Source organism: Melospiza georgiana, chromosome 11 (assembly GCF_028018845.1).
Source record: "Melospiza georgiana isolate bMelGeo1 chromosome 11, bMelGeo1.pri, whole genome shotgun sequence".
NCBI lineage: Eukaryota > Metazoa > Chordata > Aves > Passeriformes > Passerellidae > Melospiza > Melospiza georgiana.
Window position 1 is genome coordinate 227,038 of NC_080440.1, and position 20,368 is coordinate 247,405.

Below are 20,368 nucleotides of genomic sequence, written 5' to 3' on the forward strand. Positions count from 1 at the left end.
CCAAATTGTAATGAAACATCTGACCTTCTGTCATCCTAAAGAGTTCTTGTGTATGTTGCCTCTAAGTTGAAATATTTTATAGCATTTAATTTGAGCACTGTGAAATTTTTAAGATCTAAGGAAGCACTCTTTCATCATTTACTTATATTTTAGGGCATTTGATACTTTGGCTAAAGCACTTAATACCACAGATGGTACAACAGCTCATAACTTGGCAGATGGGATGGATCCTACAGGAGGAGGGAATATTCATGTAATCAGTAGAGATCAGTCAACACCAATTATTGAAGTGGAAGGACCCCTACTTACAGATACACATGTCACATTTAAGGTAGGTGCTTCTTTAAATGTCTGACTAAACAAACTAATTCTTAAGATGTATGCGCTCCTACATAATTTCTTGTCTCATATTCCCAATTTACATTCCTTGCCAGTAGTAATGAGTTATTTAGTACAATTTTCCTTTGACAACTTCTTGTCGCACTGTTGATTGTGATGGACTATGAGAGTACTTTGAATGTTTTTGCTGGTTATTTCACCAATGATAAAAACCAGTTTATGTCTGAACTATATGTGTTGTACTGTACTTTTATTTTTTGCAGCTGACAATGCCCAGTCCGATGCCAGAGTACCTTAATGTGCACTACATCTGTGAGTCAGCATCACGACTCCTTTTCCTCTCTATGCACTGGGCTAGGTCCATACCTGCGTTTCAAGCTCTTGGGTAAATGGACATACTCCGTTTGAATGGTTTGCTTTTGAATGAATTTAAGCACTCATCTGAATGCTTCCAGATATTTTGAACCTTTTAGTTACAATATTTTTTCATTTTTAATTAATATTTTAAAATGTGTGAAGACTATGCAATATTCCCTGTTTTGAAGAATAAAATAGAAGACGGCAGAAGGGAGGGTAACTACAATATCTGATGTTACTGTGGGTACATAAACTAAATCCAAATCAAAAGCAAGCATTAATTTGTAGAAATTAAATGCTTGCTTGATACCTTACTAAAGAACTGATGAGCATCATTTCACAGATAAGCCAAAATGGTTTCATAGTCTATAATTTCTTTTTGCTTCTTGAAATACTTGCAATATGCTAATATATGCCTGTTACCAAAAAGGTTTGCAACAGATTAATCCTTATTATGAATTGTTATACATAACATAATTATACATAGGGCAATACCAAGCTGATATGCAAACTACCTAGTGTTGTTTGATTTTCTGCTGTTTATAGGCAGGACTGTAATACGAGCCTTGTGCGTGCCTGCTGGAATGAACTGTTTACCTTAGGGCTGGCACAGTGTGCACAGGTGATGAGTCTGTCCACTATCCTGGGAGCAATTGTCAACCACCTCCAGAACAGCATACAAGAAGGTATGTTACCAGTGCTGCTAACAATACAGGGATGTTTGGATAACTTTGGCCAAAGGTGTTTCCCCTCAGTGTCTAAATTGTTCACCAGTAACCAGGAGAAGGTGAAGCTTTCTCTTGCATAGTTACCTTTCCCCTGGTGATTGACAATTTTGTTGCACTGTCCTCACAGAGATATCTGTGGGATAGAAGTGTCCATAGAGGCAAGGCGGTCTTCTATGCCTGACTGATATTACAGAGAAAGTACATCCTAAAATACTCCTTGGATGTGCTCAGAGGGTTTTCTTCCCATCCAGATATATGTTTTTTCCTCTTAGAATAATGATATCCTCTTCCAAACCACACCAGACTTTTTCCTTCAGGAACTTTCCTTCTCCTCTTTATGGTGTAAAAACACAGCATTTGCCAATTATCACAACAAGCATATTATTGCATGTATAATGGTTTTGGATACTACTGTAATGCAATAATGATTAATGTATTTTGAAGTGCCCTTGAAGCATTAAGCAACCTCATTTCTTGACATTCTTAACAAGATGTATGTAATTTTATTTTTTAATTCAACATTGGTCTGTTGATAATGATGATTATATCTTGAATGGATGAAAATCTGTTATATTTGCTTTTTTTTCATTCTTTAAAGACCTTCCAATCAATAGGATTCATTGGAATGAAAATAATATTTACTTTTAAAAGGAGGAAGAAAACAATGCTACCAGTTTTAAACTCTGCAAAGACAGCATAATACATGAAAACTACTTTAAATTTACACGTCCGTTAAAAGCAGTTATAGAATACTATTTAGTACCATTTAAAAATACTTTTTTATGGTGTCATTATTTTGCACACAGAAAAATTAGAAAATAGTTTTTTACTGAGGAGAGTAAAACAGATGTGTTTTTCCATACCTGAAGGATATTAAATATTTTTCCAGGTATCTTCTTTGTATATTTTATAGTTCTATAATCAAGCTTTAATCTACTTTATTACCTTCATCATGATAAAGTAAATTAGACTGAAATTTGATTCTTTAATGGATATTATGCTTTAATTGCTTTCATAACGAATATAGAGTTGTTTCTTGTTTTGGTTTTGGGGGGGTTTTTGTTGGTTGGTATTTGCTTGTTTTGGTTTGTTTTCTCATTTAAGAGAGCCTGGACAGTCCCAAAATACAACAGAGTGCTGCCTCTTTCCTGGAGTTGAAAAGATCAGTAGGGAAACCTGCATATTGGATGTTCTGTGCAAAGTTAGGCTTTATATCTGTTTCACAACGCACAGAACTGTGTATTCCACCTTTGTTCCAAGCAGTGGAGAGGAGTAAGTGGGAGGGCTGTTACAGCTGGTTCCACTTCTGTTCTTATGCATCAATGTTGTAAAAAAATATTTTTTTTCTAGAACCTGCACTTAAACTCATACTGCGTTAGCTGAAACCAGCCAATGAAAGAGGATCATTAGTGTTATTTATTTATTCTGCAAAGTTATCATGTTACATTTGTATTATACCTTCAAAATTCAAAACAAAGTAAAGAAATTTCAGAACTTTATTTATTAGTGATGAAGCTGCTTAGAAACTCTGGAATTCTAATTTTCTAAAATTGCTTTTCCTGAGTTTTTCTAGACCATATTTTCCCATTTAATACAGAAATAAAAACATTACATTATGTCTATCTTCATCTGTCTCGAGTAACTAAAAATTTGTATCACAATTAATGATTTAAGAAATGTAGATTATGTTTTCATTCTTATTTCAAGACTGTGAAAAAAATGGTTCTTCCATTCATTTAATCTTCTTATTGCAGTTCCAGAAAATAGATCAAATCATAATAAACTATGTCAAAGATTCTGTTTAAGCAACATGGAGTCTAAGCAATCCTATGCACTATAAGCTGTATAGAGAAAAATAAAATATTAAAATTATTTGAAATACTAGCATTGGAGATTATGACTGGAATAAAATTCTTCTAATATGTTTTTCAAGGAAAGGCTTTTATCCCTTGTAAACTGACTTCTGAAGTTTGATAATAGTAATTATATATTTTTAAAAAGTCTTAATGTATTCTCTAATGTTTTTATTCCTTGACTAGTTTTAGATATGGAGTCCAATATAAGGATTTCTATTTACCAAAATAGAAATCTCTCCCTTCCTAGGTTAGCAGCTAATACCACTCACTCGTAACAGATCTATAAATAAAATACATCTTTTAAATTGAAATTTTAAGATAGATTATGAACCCAGTATAAGGAATGTGATCTTTCAAATGATGGAAGAATCTGTGTATGTGTATTTCAGTGCATTTACCCTATCAGATGGGAAAAAGACTATTTACCATAGCTAATGAAAAGTTCACTCCTAAAAGTACGCACAGAGGAGAAAGTAGTACTGTCATTACTGTTCTTTTGTAAAGAACATTCACATTCTATTCACTTTTGTAAAGGCTAATTCAATAATGTTTGAATTTAAAATTAGGGTAGCGCGTTAGTATTTGCTTTGTGCTTCTGTTCATTCCCAGAATCACTCTAGCCATTTTTAGGATAATGCAGCATCATTTCAGAATCTCTGCTCAGAACAGTACTTCACTGGAAATGGTTTGGTGTGGCAGATTATGCTGTCCTGGCGACAGGATAACATTCTGTTGCTAGAATGTTCTTAACATTGTTTGCTAGCTCCGGGTCTGTCTCAGACTTTAAAAATTCACTTTGCTTTCATAATAATTCAGGCCATTCTTATATGTTAAGTGGTTCCAAGACAGCAAAAGACTTGCAAATATCATTGACTTGGTTTATAAAACTTTATTTGTTAATATATTAGAAATGCTTGAGCTCAGATGAAATAGTAAGCAATATCTTTTTGTAGATAAACTTTCTGGCGACAGAATAAAGCAAGTCATGGAACACATCTGGAAACTTCAGGAGTTCTGTAACAGCATGGCCAAGCTTGATATTGATGGATATGAATATGCATACCTTAAAGCTATAGTCCTTTTTAGCCCTGGTAAGGAATTTAGTAATCATATATTTTTAAATAATAAGTCTTAATATGCAAATTCTTTAGTATTTTTTAAATGAGACTAATGTCTTGAGATGAGACTCCTCATCTCAAGGAGGAGTTGTTGCAGATAAAATTATTGTTTCATAATGATTATCATAATAGGTGTCTTAAAATAACTTCAGAGCAACATATCCATGTTATATACAGTTCAAATCTATCAGGTGTTTCCAGTATATTCATCCTAGAAGATTAGATTCTCAAGTTACCTTCAGCTGAGAATCTATGAGTAATAAATTATCTGGACCGTGTGCTAGCAATATTAGCGAGGTAAATGGTGAGGGGGATTAGAAGCAATGCATTTACCGAGTGACAAAAAGAAATCTGCTTCAATTTTAGTATTTTTAATATACTTATAAGAGGAATAGCTGAAATATAAGCAGAAATACCTATTGTATATGAAACTTCCACAAAATCTCAAAAAATGAATGTAAATAGGCTGTCTTCCATCTGTTACTAAAAAATGACAGCAGACAGCTAAAGCAGTTTCTGAAATATGAAAATTTACTCAAAGAAGACCCTAAGGATTTTCTGGAACGATAAAGAAACTAGAAGTGGCAGTCTTTTCAGCAAAGATGGAAATGTTTCAAGGACACACAAAGGTTAATCTAAAACTGCTGACAGGTTGAGTAAAAGGGAAGGTTTTGCTCAGAAATGCATATTATTTACTTCAATTCAAAGGTATTTACTACTTTGTATTTAATAGAATACAAAGTAAAAGGATATATTGCTATTGGTGTGTTTGCTTGGGTTTTTTTTGCATTCGTAACTATTTTTCTCTTTGTAATAAAAGTTAATTAGAAGATACTGGTGTCCTGAAATGTTCTTTTGAATTTTTTGGGGGAGATTGTCCCATTAGAGTTAGGTTTGTTAGGGGTTTTGAGTTGGAAAAGCAAGAAACGATCCAAACTCAAGGTAGCTCTTTCCTATTTCAAGGGACAAGCAGTTTGGACACATGAGTGAAGATATTTCGGCATACTAAGAGAAGTGATATTTTGTGGGTTTGCTTTTTTTTGCTCTGAGAACATGGCTGAGGAGCTGAGCTAGCTGGAATTAAAACATGAGACAGACTTGAGAAGATAAGGACATTGATCTATCAAGAAAATAACCCTAGATACTGCTTAGCCAGCCTAGTTAAAACAAATCACAGAGGCAACCATTTAAACAGGCAAAGCTAAAAACAAATTCTATGTCATTGCCTGGTGCACACATACAGGCTTAATCTTTGTCCACTTTCTTATGGATACACACAGCTCTAGAGAGAAAAGTGAACAAGCTAATTCTGAAGCCAGGAAGTAAATGTTTACCTTTCTACAGCTAGGATGTTAAACATCACAATACCAGAAAAATATTTCATTGAAATTAAATGTGAGAGTCTTATAAATACATTTATTTCACAATGTATAGGGAAACTATCGACATACAGAAATGTTTTGTTTCTTTAGATCACCCTGGTCTGACCAGTTCAACCCAAATAGAAAAATTCCAGGAGAAGGCACAGATGGAATTGCAGGACTATGTACAAAAAACCTATCCAGAAGATACTTATAGGTATTTATCTCTAAAGTACCCAAAGTAATGTTGTGGGCTGTAGCTAACAGAAGTACGAAATAATGTCATTGATGGTTTTGACTTTCGGGGTTTGGGTTTTTTTCTGACTGTTGGTGAGAAAGAACTAAAACCCAATTCATAAAAGCAGGTTTGTTTAAAGATATATAGAAACAAGAATAGCTGTCTAGCTTCCTCCATGTAAATTAAATTTATTAGTACTTTCTTGGCTTTTGAGGGATTTGAGATTGTCATAGTCATGTTTCAAAAAGAAAACAGACTTATTTTTTTAGAAGTTTGGGGGATAACTGCTTCAACTGATTAATTCACACTGCTTCTTTTTTCAAGTTATTATTTTAAAGTCTCTTTGACAACTAAAAGGTGATTATCATCCTTGAAATGTTTTTTTAAGTTGCATATGCAGGAAAATGTTTAAACTGTCAGTTATAGCCCTTGGAAAAACAATGACACATATAATAAGGAACAACAACCATTTCTCAAACTTCTGTTTATAAGAAATTCCCACATCCTAGTTATTTTCTCCCCCGGGTTTAGTGGGTTTTTTTAATTTCCAAGGACTTCTCTGAAATTATTTAACTTGGTTTTTTTTCACTTCTCAGCTCTTCTGTTTGTTATGTGCTAGAAACAATTACTGTATTTTCTAAGAATCTCCACCAAAACTCAAAATTCATCAACACAATAATTCTCTGCATTTTCAGGGAACTACTCACCTTCGTCTGTAAGATATACTAGAACATGTTTTTTTTTACTGTGGAAGACATCCTCATGTAAAGAATAAATCCCATACACTTAAGCAAATTCTTCCATGTACAATTGAGGCCTTCTGGTTTGATTAGTGAGAGCTGAATATCTACCATAAAACTAAAGTTTGTTCCATATACTTACTTCTCATAATAGTGTCTTGGGGAAGAAAATCAGAGTTACATTCCCCAAGCAGTGTCTTGTATTTTAACTAATAGTGTCTCTATCTCTATGCTCCCCTACAGACAAGTTTAGAGAACAAATCTGTTTATTTCTGAGCAACTGAGTGCTGGTAGAAATTAAGATAGGGGACAAGTGTTACAATTTTCATAAAAACAAGAGCATAGTTTCAATCTTTTTGCCCTAATGTTTACAAGATATGGTATATTAGCAGTATGGACCTTAGATATTTTCTCCACAAATATTCAAGCATTTTCTAGAGCACCTGTGGTCAGTGCTACTCGAGGTTTGCTATTACTTGGCTCTGGTTCAGAAAATTTATTTGGTTTAGCATTTGTGATGCACATCTGCCATATGAATGACAGCAAAATGCTTTCATCACTGTCCTAAATTTCATATTAATGGGAAGTCTAGCATATAATACAGTCACTTCATTGTATTGGATATCTGTTAACATCTTGGTAAATAAAACACCAGGGCAATTTGGGAATATTTATGCTTAACAGTACATTCCCCCAAATTCCTTTTCTCGTTAGAAGCCAATTCTCTTTTTTCTGTTTATATACATCCAGCCCCCTTCCTGCTATCTCATGTGGCATGAAGTTGCTAGGCAACTGAGGACTATGCTGTTTATGGCTGAAATTTTAATTAAGCATTGTGCTCCTAAAATGGTTCAAATGTTCACACTAATCAACATAAATATCATTAGTCTCAGCATTGTTTGTCCAGAGCTGGGAATTTCAAAAGCAGGCCAAGAAAATTGTGTGTTTGTAAGTACATGTTCTGTCTACAAAGGGCATTAACACGTCCCTTTCATTGGAAAACTACAAAGCTACTTAGGTTTCATTTTGCTTGCAGGATAGAATAGCAACCATTCTTTTTGTGGTGTAGCCAAATTAGCTTTAATTGCCTCTTTACACCTATTCATGAATTATGGTAATTATAAAGGCAGATCCAGCTCTTTAGCCATACAGTATCTTAAACTGGTCTTACATGTATTTATAATCCACTGAACTTCTTTTTCAGGCTAGCCCGGATCCTAGTTCGCCTGCCAGCACTTAGGCTGATGAGCTCTAGCATCACTGAGGAACTGTTTTTCACAGGTCTCATTGGAAACGTTCCAATTGACAGCATAATCCCCTACATTCTCAAAATGGAAACAGCAGAATATAATGGACAAATAACTGGCACATCTGCATAGAGGGAACAACGTAATTTGAGGGATTGAAGTAATTTTCACAAAACCCGTATAATTATGAAGTTAAAGGAGTAGTGTTTCAGTATGTGCAGATAATACCAATTGTTATCAGTTTCCTGAGAGATTTCTCATTGTCTTTTTTTGATGTTGACAAAATTTAAAGCAGCTATTAAAAGACCTATTATAGGACCTTTCCTGCCACAAGGAATATTTTGGATGCCTTTCATTTAAAAGGCCATAGATTACTGAACATACTTTTCACATGCTTTGTATTTAGAAACTATCAGTGGTTAAAAAGAGTTTTATAATATCAGAGTAGTAATAAAATTACTTTAAAAGTAAAAGAACAGTATGTATATATTTAAAAATATCCTTGGAATGAATGTCTAGCAAATGCCAGGGTATAATTACTAGCACTTTGTAATCACTTCTTGTCAGAGCAACAGCATCATCAACATTCTGTTTATGAGTATGGAAAATGAAAAAAAATGGATATGTCCTTAGTCAAAATGCTAGCAATTTTTGTAAAAATGTAGAATGCTAAAGGAGACAATCATTTAATCTACAAAAAGTCACATGCTGTTATGTTATGCATGAAATAATTAATGTGGATTCTTAAATCAGATATCCACATTATATAAAACTTCATCTATTAAATTAGTGCAGTTGTAATACACGGTACAGTACAGTCATATTATGTGCTACAGGAATTCCCCACACTAAAGAAAAAAAGTGTTTGTCACAATAATGATTAAATATGCAGGTTCCTTAAAGTGTTTATTCAGACAAACACAATCATGACAAACGTTATTCTAAGAGGCAGCCTTTTTACTTAGGGGAAAATCAGTCATTAACTGGAAGAGCAGTAAATTTCAAATAGAGCTGTGTGGTGCTCTTTGAGTATGCTCTTTGTATGCTGCAAATTTACTCCTCCTCTCTGTACTTTGAACACCCTCATAATGTAGCCACAGGGTACAATTTAAGACCTGAAATGTGTAGAACCTCTGGTTGTCAGCAAGAGTTTATTCCAAAGCTTTCTATTTCTCCTTCCCTCCCTCATGAAGCACTCCTGATTTTGCAGTGTTCTCAACTTTCCTGTCACTCACTTTGAAACCAAAATATAGTTAGGATTTACTTTCAGTCATGTACAATTGCAGTTAATGACTGATGCACCATGGAGGTATAAAATGAACTACTTTTTAATTGTCTCGAGTGATGAGCCATCAATATGTCTGCTAGTAGTACTGGCCATTAGCTGCTAGCATAGGTTTCATTTTACTATAATTTAATATTATGGCTGTTCAGTATTTTAAAATCAAAGATTTTTTTTTTTAAGTCATAGCAATTAATACCTTCATCTACCTGATCCTGGCACATTAGATGCATTAATTATTTTAATTATTTGTGTGTTAGAGGCATTCTTACTTTAGTAGATTTATGTGACAAAACTTATCTAATGGTAAGTTCAGCACTTTGGTTTTTCTTCTGTTATTGATATTTATTTAGAAACATCAACTAGGTTGGTGTGTGTGACTTTTCAGAGTCTGAATTGTAGCCAAAAGACCTTAAGCAGCTTTAGATGAGGCTTCTAAAGTAACAAAAAGAACCTGTATACTTCATGTTTGTTAGGAGGCTGATATTTGTAGCACTTACTGTTACACAAAAGACTATTTAATTTCAGCTTCTGGATGCATTAGTCTTCTATAGTTACTATTTTTAGCGCATTCAGAATCTTCTTTTCTCAGAAGAGTATTACTGAGTTGCAGTAATGCAGAGATTTGTAATACAGCACTTGTATCTATCTCAACTTTTGCTATAGCAAATGAAATTGTCATATTGTTCATGCAATGGAAAGTCTGCTCTCTACACGTGAAGTCAGCTGGACTTCAGCTTTTAGTACCAACCATTTGACTGTAGTGCAACTGCTGTGGGATTGTGTCAGCACTTCTGCTGCGCAGTCCTTATGTTAAGGGTATATAACTTAAAAATTAAAAGTGATTAATCAGAAACAATAGCTACCTTGGAAGAAGTAGTCGCTGCTTTTGTTAAAATTTAAAATTTTACTTCTACAAGAAGAATGCATTGAAATATTTTGATTTCTTTAATTGCCAAAAGGATTACAGAACTTAATTTTCTTTCAGAATTTAATAAAAATTATTTAAGCAGATCAGAAGGCATTTTAATGGTAAATTAAATGGTCCTTAGCACAAAAACTAGCCATTGGAATATTTGGTTTTAAATCTCAATACACACCAGCTAGTTTTTTCTTGACAAACATCATTTCAACTTCCAATTTTTCAAGTAAAAGTACCCCATTTTCTGTGTGAAAATTTGTTTGTAATTTTTATTACTTGTGATAATAACAATTCAGAAAAGAAAGGCATTTTAGTTTTTGGGGAACAAAATGATCACACAAAATAAAATGTAAAATGTGTGCCTTGCATTACATACGTAAATCGAAACAATGAATATCATGCAGTTCTGTTTACAAATAAACTACACTCCCCACAAATGCAAGGCCACATAATTACATCCTTGCTCAAACCCTGCTAGTTACTTACTCTGCAAATAGTTATTAAATAGCTTATTAGGGATAAAAGATTAATTTTTGTAAACTAAGTAATAACCATGCAATCCATAGTTGTGCATGCATTTAACAGATGAAATGGAGCAGTTCCATCCTTAAGATTTGGATATTACCACCTAAAAGCTACAAAGTCCCTCTGTGCAGCATCATTAGCATGATTTGCTGGCTTGCAGATTTCAGAAACAAGCTACTTAGTTCCGATGCCATTAACAAAAAGTACTCTTTCTAACTATACACTACTTTGATTCCAAGACTAACATTTTGGATTGTAGAAATTTGAACTTATGTGTGTGCCTGGGCTATTTCCTACCCAGGAAAAGGACTTTGTGCTTTCCCTCTTGCTTCCCCTTGGCCCATTTCTCCCCATAACAATCTGTCTCAGTGGCAGCAGGATCCTGTGATGCATACAGTGCAGCTGCACAATCAAGCAGGCTTTGCACGGTCTCTGCTGAAAATAATATTGCAACACTGACATAGTTCTTCAAATTTCTGAGGTTTGTTCCATCCCTCCTACAGTGACTGCAAGATGGTAACAGGCTAATCTTATTAGCTTTACTGTTAAATTAGTTTTGGTTATTTTTCTTCTTGGAAAGTGCAAACTTTTCCTTATGAATATGGGACAGGAGAGTTTTTTAATATTGTAGCAATTATTGAAGAACTATTTCTTGAGTATTAAATATAGAAATAGCTTGTTTTCATAAAGGTGAAATTTAAATGCCAAACTTGTTTTCACAAGAAGTTGGAGTCAAACTATCACAGTCACAAAGTGATTCTAGGAAAAGTTCATCTCATTGAAGCTCTACTTAGTGCCAAAATTTATTCTCTTCAGAAGTTTTGAGGTTGTATTTCTGCTGCTCTTCAAATGAAAATATTTTAACTTGGCAGAAATACAGTAATAAATTATCTGATTAGATTTATCTGAACCTGAGCAAATGTGTATACTAGTCATAATTCAGTCAGACAAATGTTAGAACTCTGTGGTGAGACCGGGGCATGATAATGAGGCAACGTTGGGAATGATAACGAGGTAGTAATGTCCACTGTGCTTCATTTGTTTTCCAACTCTTTTGCAAAAGGAACTGGATTTCAGTCTTGTAGATAAAAAGCATTTGGGACTAGCTTTGTCATAATGATTTTAATTACAATTTTGACAAATGTAGGAAGGTATACTCTTTTCTTCCTTTTATTTACTTACATTCGACTGCAGAGTCAGAACTAATACCATGCGCAAAAGTAATCTTTCTCAGCCTATTTACATTGCTTATAAATTGTCTACAATGCTTTTGGTGTCTGTGGAGTTACTCTGGCATGAAACTGGTAGAGGAGAAAAAAGTTATCTCCAAGGAGAGATCCTTCTAAGAAGTCATACAAGGCTTTCTTTTAGCTGCCTTAAAATGTTAGATCATTAAGAAGGCTTAGTTTTCAGAGCACACTGCAGCTACAAACTATTGTTGCTCTCCACTGATTAGTTGGCGTCATTTGCCAAGTCTCCTTTCACCATCTTCTGAAGCCTGTGGCCCCCAGAAAGCCATGATGCCTCTGGTGAGGAGCTCTGGTTCCAGTGTGTGCACAATCCAGCAGCTCTGCATCACCATTACAGTTCCCTTTGGGAAAGAGCAAATTCTGAGGCTGCCATAGAGAAACCAAGTCAGGGCTGAAGCTCCCAGGTGAAATCAGTTTCGTGACTCTTGTTTCTCCTTTGGCAGAGACAGAAAAAGACTTGTGTGGTTTTTTTTTATTGTTCTGTATAGTACACAGAACTCACAGAGTCCTGAATTACTTCATTCAGGATACTGCAGGTGTCAGTAGGTTTTCCTGGCCATTAAAGTTCAGACAGTAATTAGGATTCTTTCTTGATTACCTGTTGTTTAATTAGTAAAAGACAATAATAAAAAAAAAATTTAGCACCAAATAGCATGACTAGCACAGGGTTTCAGGAATACGGTTTAACCAGGAAGACAGAACTGGAAATGAATGGGCTGCTCAAGCAGTGACAAAGCAGCTTCCTGCGCTAACAGCACCAGTCAGGGCCCTGTTTGAATCAGGAGAAGTGAGCAGTAAAACTGGCAGGTCAGTCAGACGCACAGGTGTACCAGCACACATCTACTGGATGATACCATCCTGGAAAGACCAAAAATGTTGATTTTCTATTTGAGATCCCTCTCTTCCTCCCCTGTTACTCTTAATAGTGCAAAACCAGGTGTTTTTTTTCACCTACTCTTGTCCATAAGAGGAAAAGCATAAATCCCAGAAAACACAGGCAGATGCCCACCTGTTCCCAGGGTTTGCCACACTGGCTATACAGCACAGCTTTTGCAGTAGATGGCTTTGGTGATAAGCATGGGCCAGCTGACAACAGCACACAACAGTCTGCAGTCCTAACACTTCCCAACATCCAGCAGGGATCAGCAAAATGAGGGCACGGTCACCCTAGAGAGGAAAGTAAGGGGCAGAGGAAGGACAAATTGCCAGCATCTACTGGATCTTAAATGACAGGAAATTAGTGTAGAAACAGCTTTATATGAAAAATTACCAAGAGGAGATGGCAAAGGAGAGCAAATGAAAGCATTTACTTTTTGCACCTTTTCATTCTAAAGTTGCTGAGTCATTTTAACAGTAAATACTCCTGAATTAAGTTCAGGCTTATTGTTTGATGCCATTAGCCCATCTTGTTAGATAATGCTACAAGCCTACTTCAGGTGCAATCAGTGTTATCAACATATGGGAAATTATTTGTGAAAAAAAAAATTACAACATTATTTATACCGGCGTTACAAGTTAAAGTAAAATTCTTTGTAAAGTTTAGATGCTCTAAGTTTAAGCATCTGAAGTTTAGATGTTTTTTATTGTGAAGTCATGCTAAGTTCATCACGGTAGTACTGTTGTAATGTTCCATTAATGCCCACAATCTGTTCAGTCCTCTTTGTTACATGAATGCTTTGAAAATGGCTTATTATTGTTAAATTCCTGCCTTTCTTTTTAAGGGGTTTGATAGAGTTGTACGTCTATTTTGTGCCTCCCACCGTTGTGCATTTCTGCATGTTCAGTTCTAGAACTCACTCGAGCAGATGATGCATATGTAAATAGCTGTATGTATGTATGTGTGTATGAATGTATATGCTTATACCTCTCTGTCTAAATATTTTCTGTACAGTGTATAGGAAATGTGTAGTGTATGTATATATGTACAGATATGGAGCCATTATTCATCTATTATGTGCTAAAATTTTTTATTCATTTGCTAAACCATAGCTTCCTAATTTGGTGAATCCTCACAAATTTCAGAGCTTTGCACCTTTTTTCTAAACCAGTCTGAATTTACTATTTGCTGTTCAAAACTGACAAATATATTCCATTAATTTTCTGGCTTTTACATTACTCTCTTTACCTTTTCTCATTTGACCTATAGAGGTCTGGATATCAATAGTTAATTGAGCCTTTTTAAAACAAGGAATAAATAACTATAGTCATAGAAAATGCTTCCCTGCTCATTATATACTCATTCTCTTCCAGCCCTCCTGAGATACTTTTGTAAAGTTGTATTTTTTGTGAAGCTTGGTAAGAGACTGATTTTTTTGTTTTAAGTCTTCATCTGTGGCTAATTGAAAGTAAACCAAGTTGCCATTTATCACTGAACTGCAGCACACAGAAGAGGAGGTAATGGATGCTGTTTAAGAAATCAATAGTCATATTGTCATAGTGATCTCATGAAACCAAGCTGTGAGATAGAGACTGTGTGCTCTGGTCAGTGAAAAAGCAGCTCTGGTACAATGGTAATTAAACAGTAGGGACATTGCAGGTAGTTTATTTCTTAGCAAGTATCAAGACATCTTCAGGATTTTCACAATGCATTTCAATTGTATATTCACTTTCCAAAGTTTTTATTTTTATTTTCCAGCCTAAACTGAACACAGCTAGTTTCTTAATTTAGTTGTCAGACTATGTCCCTTGCCACATTCTGTCCTCTCCTGGGTCTGCAATCTGTGCAGCCCCTGCACTGCCTGTGACAGACCCACTCCATGTGGGACATGGACACACAGTTGGGAAATGAGATGTGAAGTAAGACTATTTCTTATTCATAATGAAACATTTACATTATCAAAGCTTCTTCTCTTTTGATGAAGCTAAAAAGGAAGCCTTCCATAAAGTAAATCTGTTAACTGTGAGTTTTTTAAAAAAAGCATTTCACGGACCATGCAGGACAGTAGTTCAGCAAGTTGTTTCTGTCATTAAAAAGGTGAAATAGAATTTTATGGGCATTTATTTCCACCTTCTGTGCTCACTGTGGCAAAGACTTGTGTATGTTTAATCCAATGAAATGACGCTAATCAAAATAACATTAACTTTGTGCATTATTAAAGTGAACCACAAGTCTGAGGAAATTTTGGAAAGTCTGCTTTGGAAAATGCTGAGAATGTTCTATTTCTTGGTGTATTGGTTAGCGAGCATTTGTAAGCTTTTATTTCAAATATAGGAATAAACCTGTAGCATTTCAAACCCTTATTTCTACGATTTTCAGCACGAAAAATGTGTAAATTAATGTCAGGAATTTCTGTGACAGATGTTCCCTCCTTGGTGTCTGGACAATTGGTGGTGTTTGAATGCTTGCTTTTCTCTTTAAAGGTGAATAGTTATTAAGGTCACTGTTCTGCAGGAACAGTTTTAAAGTTTAGGAAGCCAATTGGGGCATTAATGCAAGATTTAATCTGTTTAAAAACTCAACTGTCAATTCAGGAAAAAAAAAAGAAAAGGCAAAGTTCAGTGAAACCAAATGTGTTATATCCACATTTGAATTGTTTGTATTCTGAAGAACAAAATGTGCTCAAATTTAATGGCAATAAAGGCTCTGCAATAATACAACACAGGTCCACTTTATGGTATTTTCATGATTGTGGGTTAAAGCAGGACTAAGTAAATTTAAAACAAAAAAGCACAGTCTTTAAGAAGAAAACATATTACTTAACGACTGTAAATGTTAAATTTTCCATATATGGAATCAAGATCAAATGTTCAAGTATTTTTAATAATTAATGTGTACTCCGAAATACACTGGAAGCCAGTGTTCATAGTTTCCTAACTGAAAACTGCACAGTTGTATCTGTATTGGCATACTAGGGAATGCTGAGCTCCTAAAATACAGCAAATTTTTATAGAAGGAAGCATTTACTTTCATTCAGTTCCTTGGGATATTTTCTGGAAGTCTATTCCTTATAATTTAGAAAACGATTGTTTATTTTAAAACTGCAAAAGTTTTTCATTTCTCACAGCTTCTTTTGTGAAATCAGTATTATTGTGTGTGATAGCATTTAAAAACAATAGCATGGGTTTTTTTTAAACTAAATTTTATATCCAAGCAATGTCTTCAGTCACAAAGAGGAATTTGCATTGTTGTGTTTGTATATAGAGTATTGCAGTGCATGATTTAGCTTATGCATTTTATTAAATGCTGTTGTGATATTATATTGTTGCGGTTAATACTAGTAGCTAAATGAGGTTTTTACCATTAAAGTGAATTACAAATATAACTGCATTCTTGAGTTTTATTTTGAAGTTGATTTAAGTTTCTCTTGAACAGGAGCTCTCTAAGCCAAATACATAATTTACTATCTTTTAGGGAGAAACAGCAATTTGCTTTCACCACAGTGATTATCTTAGGAGAGAGATTTAACCGGGTCTGGTATAGAAAAGAAATCTCATTAACTTACTGACTCCAAGGAACTTCTCTGGGAGGAGAGAGGGGTTTTCCTAAGGTTTTAATTCATCGTGAACACAAAAGCTTTGAGTAGCCCCGAAGTTGTCGCTGCGGTGCGCGGGACCCGCCGAGCCCCTCACGGCCCGCGCGCCCCTCACGGCCCGCGCGCCCCTCACGGCCCGCGCGCCCCTCACGGCCCGCGCGCCCCTCACGGCCCGCGCGCCCCTCGCGCCGCCGGGCCCGGGCACAGCGCGCGCCCTCCGCGGGTACTGCCAGGGACGGGATAGGCGGGGCGGCGGAGCCTCCGCCAGGGGGCGCGCGGGAGCGCTGCCTCCCCTTCCGGCCGCCGCCGCGATGCCGATGAAGGGCCGCTTCCCGGTGCGCCGGACCCTGCAGTACCTCAGCCAGGGCGACGTCGTGTTCAAGAGCTCGGTGAAGGTGATGACCGTGAACTACAACACGGCTGGAGAACTGAGCGAAGGCGCAAGGTGAGTGCGGGGCGCGGCGGGAGCGCGGGGTGCCCCTGCAAAGACACCCGGGCTTGCACGGGCCGCGCCCTCCACAGCGACAACGGGCCAGCCGTTGTGTGCTTTTCTCTTTCCTTCCAGAAAGTTCGTGTTTTTCAACATCCCCCAGATCCAGTACAAGAACCCCTGGGTGCAGATCATGCTGTTCAGGAACATGACTCCCTCGCCCTTTCTCCGGTTCTACCTGGGTAGGTGGCGCCAGCCGCGGGGACCGCAGGAGCCGCACAGTAGTGGCTGGGTCGCGCCGGCAGCGTGGTGACCGCCGCGCCTGGGCCCTTCTCCCTCGGCTGCTCGAGCGGAATAGAGCTTGAGCCGTTAGCAGCTCCCCATGACTCACCCTCATGGAGATTTTGCTTTTCCACTTAAAATATTACATTGCACATTAACCGCAGGAGGAAGTAGATCCTTCATTCCTGTGCGTGTAAAAGCCTCTCGAAATGGCATACAGGAGGAAGTGGTATCATCTGATACACTATTATGAATTTTTCTTGACAGACAGTGGAGAACAAGTTGTGGTAGACGTGGAAGATAAAACCAACAAAGAGATAACAGAGCACATTAAAAAAATCCTGGGGAAAAGCAAGTAAGTAGCATGCAGTAAGCTAATACATCATCTAGCATACATATTATAAACTTTTGTGGAATACAGAAGGAAATACTACTTTTCCTGGATAAAACTGACACAAGCAAGATAAAGTCCACAAGGTAGGAACTGTAACTCCATCTTTCTAATAACCTGGGTCCAGGGAAGGGAGAGGAAATACTGCAAGTCAGACTTCTGATAGTAACAAACAGATCTCTTTTGTAGAGAAATACTTGAAAAAGAAGAAAGAGAAAGGAAAAAACTGTCACATCCAGCAACCTTCGGGCCCAAGAAGTATCATCTGCGAGAATGCATGTGTGAGATTGAAGGCCAAGTTCCCTGTCCTGCTTTTGTACCATTGCCCAAAGAGATGAGGGGAAAATACAAAGGTGCCATGAAAAATGAGGCATGAGCCTGACATTTCAAGATCTCAAGTCATGGAGCTATTTTGCCTCAGGACTGGACAATGAAGGTGCTTCAGTGAGAGACAAGAGGCAGCAGTTCCTGGGAACAGGAACAAGCAAGTTCATTCAATACAGAGAACTGTGTCATTAGCCTTCTTACAACTACAACTAGAATTAAGTGAAAAATAAATAAAAGTTAAAACTGGCACCAAAAAAAGCTGTGGTTCTTACTGGAAAACAAAATTAATAGTCTTATTTCTTATTCATGCCTGCAGGTAGTCAATTATGGCAAAACTAAGATCATGTTTTCTTTGGGATAGAGTGGCTAGACTAAAAAGTTAAATCTTAAAAGTAGCACAGAATTCCATAATTTGTAGAAAGTGGTGCAAAAGTCCCTATTGTACCAACTAAAGACAGACAAATGATAATATAACTCCAGTCTCAATTGAACTTTCCTAATTTATGTAGTTATGAATCAGAAACAGTTCAGAGTCTCATTTCCAGGAAGATACAACTTTTGCAGTTGATACTGCAGCTCTGAGAAGCACTGATCAAGTCGGGAATATCAGCAGGAAAGGAGAATGGGAAAATTGGTGTATAAAAGGCAAGTTTTACAATTACCAAAAAACCCCTTTCTGAATCACTACAGTTTCTGCCTCACCAATTACACCATCCCTGTAATATGTATAAACATGATAGATTGTACTCTACTCTACAGACCTTTACGTCAGGCTTATATGTACAAGTCACTGTAGAACTGTATTGCAGCATTTCTGAATTAGTTGAATACAAAATTCCACACTGATGCAAGCATCCTGTACAAATTGCCAAGAACAAACACAACACAAAATAAACACGTTGTTTTATTTCATCTCTTTTTACAAAGTTTTCATACGGAGTAGTGCATGCAGTTGTAACAAAAGTCGATGCTTATTAGTTATTGAGCTTTATGCTTAACTCATCTTCATTCCCTTGTGCCTTGCAACCCACACAACAGTCCCTATACCAGCAAAGGTCTTCACATTAGAGGTGAAGACCATTCTTATTAGGTGTCTAGTCTATCACAGTTAACACTGACAAAGATCATGAGGTATCCTAGTCTGTTACCTGCTTGTAAAAATAATGTATTATATATACAATAAGAATACTGGTATTAGTGTATTAGCCAGAAAATATGAACAAGGCAGGATAGTTTCAACCAGGATAAAACCACTTTTTAATGAGAAAGCTGTAGCCACTGAAACAGTTTTTCATGTTGATACCAAAAAAGCATTAGGTTATAGTGCAGGATGCAATCCTCCTGACTAGCAACCAAGTCCGTCCTAAACAAGTGCCTTTTACTATCTCTTAGATAATTCCAGGGATTCTGTTTAGTTATCAACAATTTTTGCTGCCTTCATGAATCTGGTGCTAAGCACCTATGTTCTGTCAAGACCTTTAAGAATCCTGTGTTCTTCTACTTGGTGCAAAATAAAACTTGGGGACTAAATCAGCTCTAAGAAAACATCAGTATAAGAACTTCATGGTCTTAAGCCAACCTCTGCTACACACCTTTTAAATCCAGAATTAGGCTACACCAGACAGACCATCAGGCATGCTTGACTGGCTGGTGTGAGCTACTTCAACCCCTTGCTAGTTGTAGTAATTGAGGATATAGATGGTTTGGTCTTTTTAAACAACAGTTCCACAAGTCCCTACCTCCATTTACTCACAGCTAGGAACCAGAGTTCCTGCTCTTTAGGTAACAGAGTTACTTGTCTCTAAAATCTTAAGCAGTGTTGGGGTTACAGCTATGCCAATATCAGAGACATGATTAAAAGATATGTCCCATTCCACAGAATTTCATGCTTCTGAGTAAGGCCACTATTGTTAGTGCTATACAGTGTGATCTGCCTGATTTTCCTCTATTTCAGTTCTAAATAAACCCTTTAAGATTAACTCACCACCACCACTCCTGCAAACAGTGATTCCTGCTGATGGGTCTGTGCCTCTCAAAGATAAAAATCAAAGCAGTTAGATTCCATCTTTCTCAAAAACCCTGCATTTGCCCAGCTGTAGGTCCTCCTGCATCACAGGTACTCGCTGTCACCAGGTCATCCCTCAGGCCACAGGATAACAAGAGGTCTGCAATCTGAAGTTCCTTATTTAAAATAGGTATGCCTCATTTTCATAAAAACCGAGGGGAATGTAACATGAGAGAGAATTGCCATTTGGCACTATTGCAGCCAGACTTTGTCTCCCAGCTTTCACAAAATTCCAGTGGCATCTCAGCTTTCCATTATAAAGAAAATTTTTTGTTGCTTGGGTGCTACAAAATATTCCACTCTCAAAAATATAACAAACATGATCATTCTGTCACCCAGAGGATTTAAAGGAATGTGTAGATTCCATAATGTAATAAGCAATTGGAGGTTCACCCTTTATATTACAGATAGAAGTGTTGCTGGCCTGATGCTCCTTTC

The 20,368-nt window shown here is 36.6% G+C and overlaps 2 protein-coding genes across 8 annotated transcripts in view; both read left to right on the forward strand.

Annotated features, from left to right (window-relative positions):
• Nucleotides 1–15,037, forward strand: part of NR2C2 (nuclear receptor subfamily 2 group C member 2) — a 36,410-nt gene extending 21,373 nt beyond the window's left edge. For 5 of the 7 annotated variants that reach the window (XM_058031692.1, XM_058031687.1, XM_058031690.1 and 2 more), the window contains 6 exons: nt 154–331; nt 603–724; nt 1,243–1,382; nt 4,234–4,371; nt 5,871–5,976; nt 7,942–15,037. In XM_058031692.1, coding sequence (XP_057887675.1) covers nt 154–331; nt 603–724; nt 1,243–1,382; nt 4,234–4,371; nt 5,871–5,976; nt 7,942–8,116 — 859 coding nt within the window. In that variant the 3' untranslated portion in view covers nt 8,117–15,037. The remainder of the gene's footprint in view (nt 1–153; nt 332–602; nt 725–1,242; nt 1,383–4,233; nt 4,372–5,870; nt 5,977–7,941) is intronic. The other 2 variants (XM_058031689.1, XM_058031691.1) reach the window with 2 other exon arrangements.
• A 1,681-nt stretch (nt 15,038–16,718) lies between these two features.
• MRPS25 (mitochondrial ribosomal protein S25) lies at nt 16,719–18,123 on the forward strand. Its single transcript, XM_058032183.1, has 4 exons — nt 16,719–16,880; nt 17,001–17,107; nt 17,415–17,502; nt 17,728–18,123. Exons 1-4 carry the CDS (start codon nt 16,747–16,749, stop codon nt 17,912–17,914), a joined length of 516 nt encoding a protein of 171 aa, XP_057888166.1. The 5' UTR covers nt 16,719–16,746; the 3' UTR covers nt 17,915–18,123.
• The last annotated feature ends 2,245 nt before the right edge of the window (nt 18,124–20,368 follow it).

Bases quoted from the DNA above. Each gene is read 5' to 3' on its own strand.
- MRPS25 (XM_058032183.1), top strand. From the start codon at position 16,747: ATGCCGATGAAGGGCCGCTTCCCGGTGCGCCGGACCCTGCAGTACCTC. The intron at 17,108-17,414 runs GTAGGTGGCGCC...TTTTCTTGACAG, and splicing joins CTTTCTCCGGTTCTACCTGG to ACAGTGGAGAACAAGTTGTG. The intron at 17,503-17,727 runs GTAAGTAGCATG...TCTCTTTTGTAG, and splicing joins AAAATCCTGGGGAAAAGCAA to AGAAATACTTGAAAAAGAAG.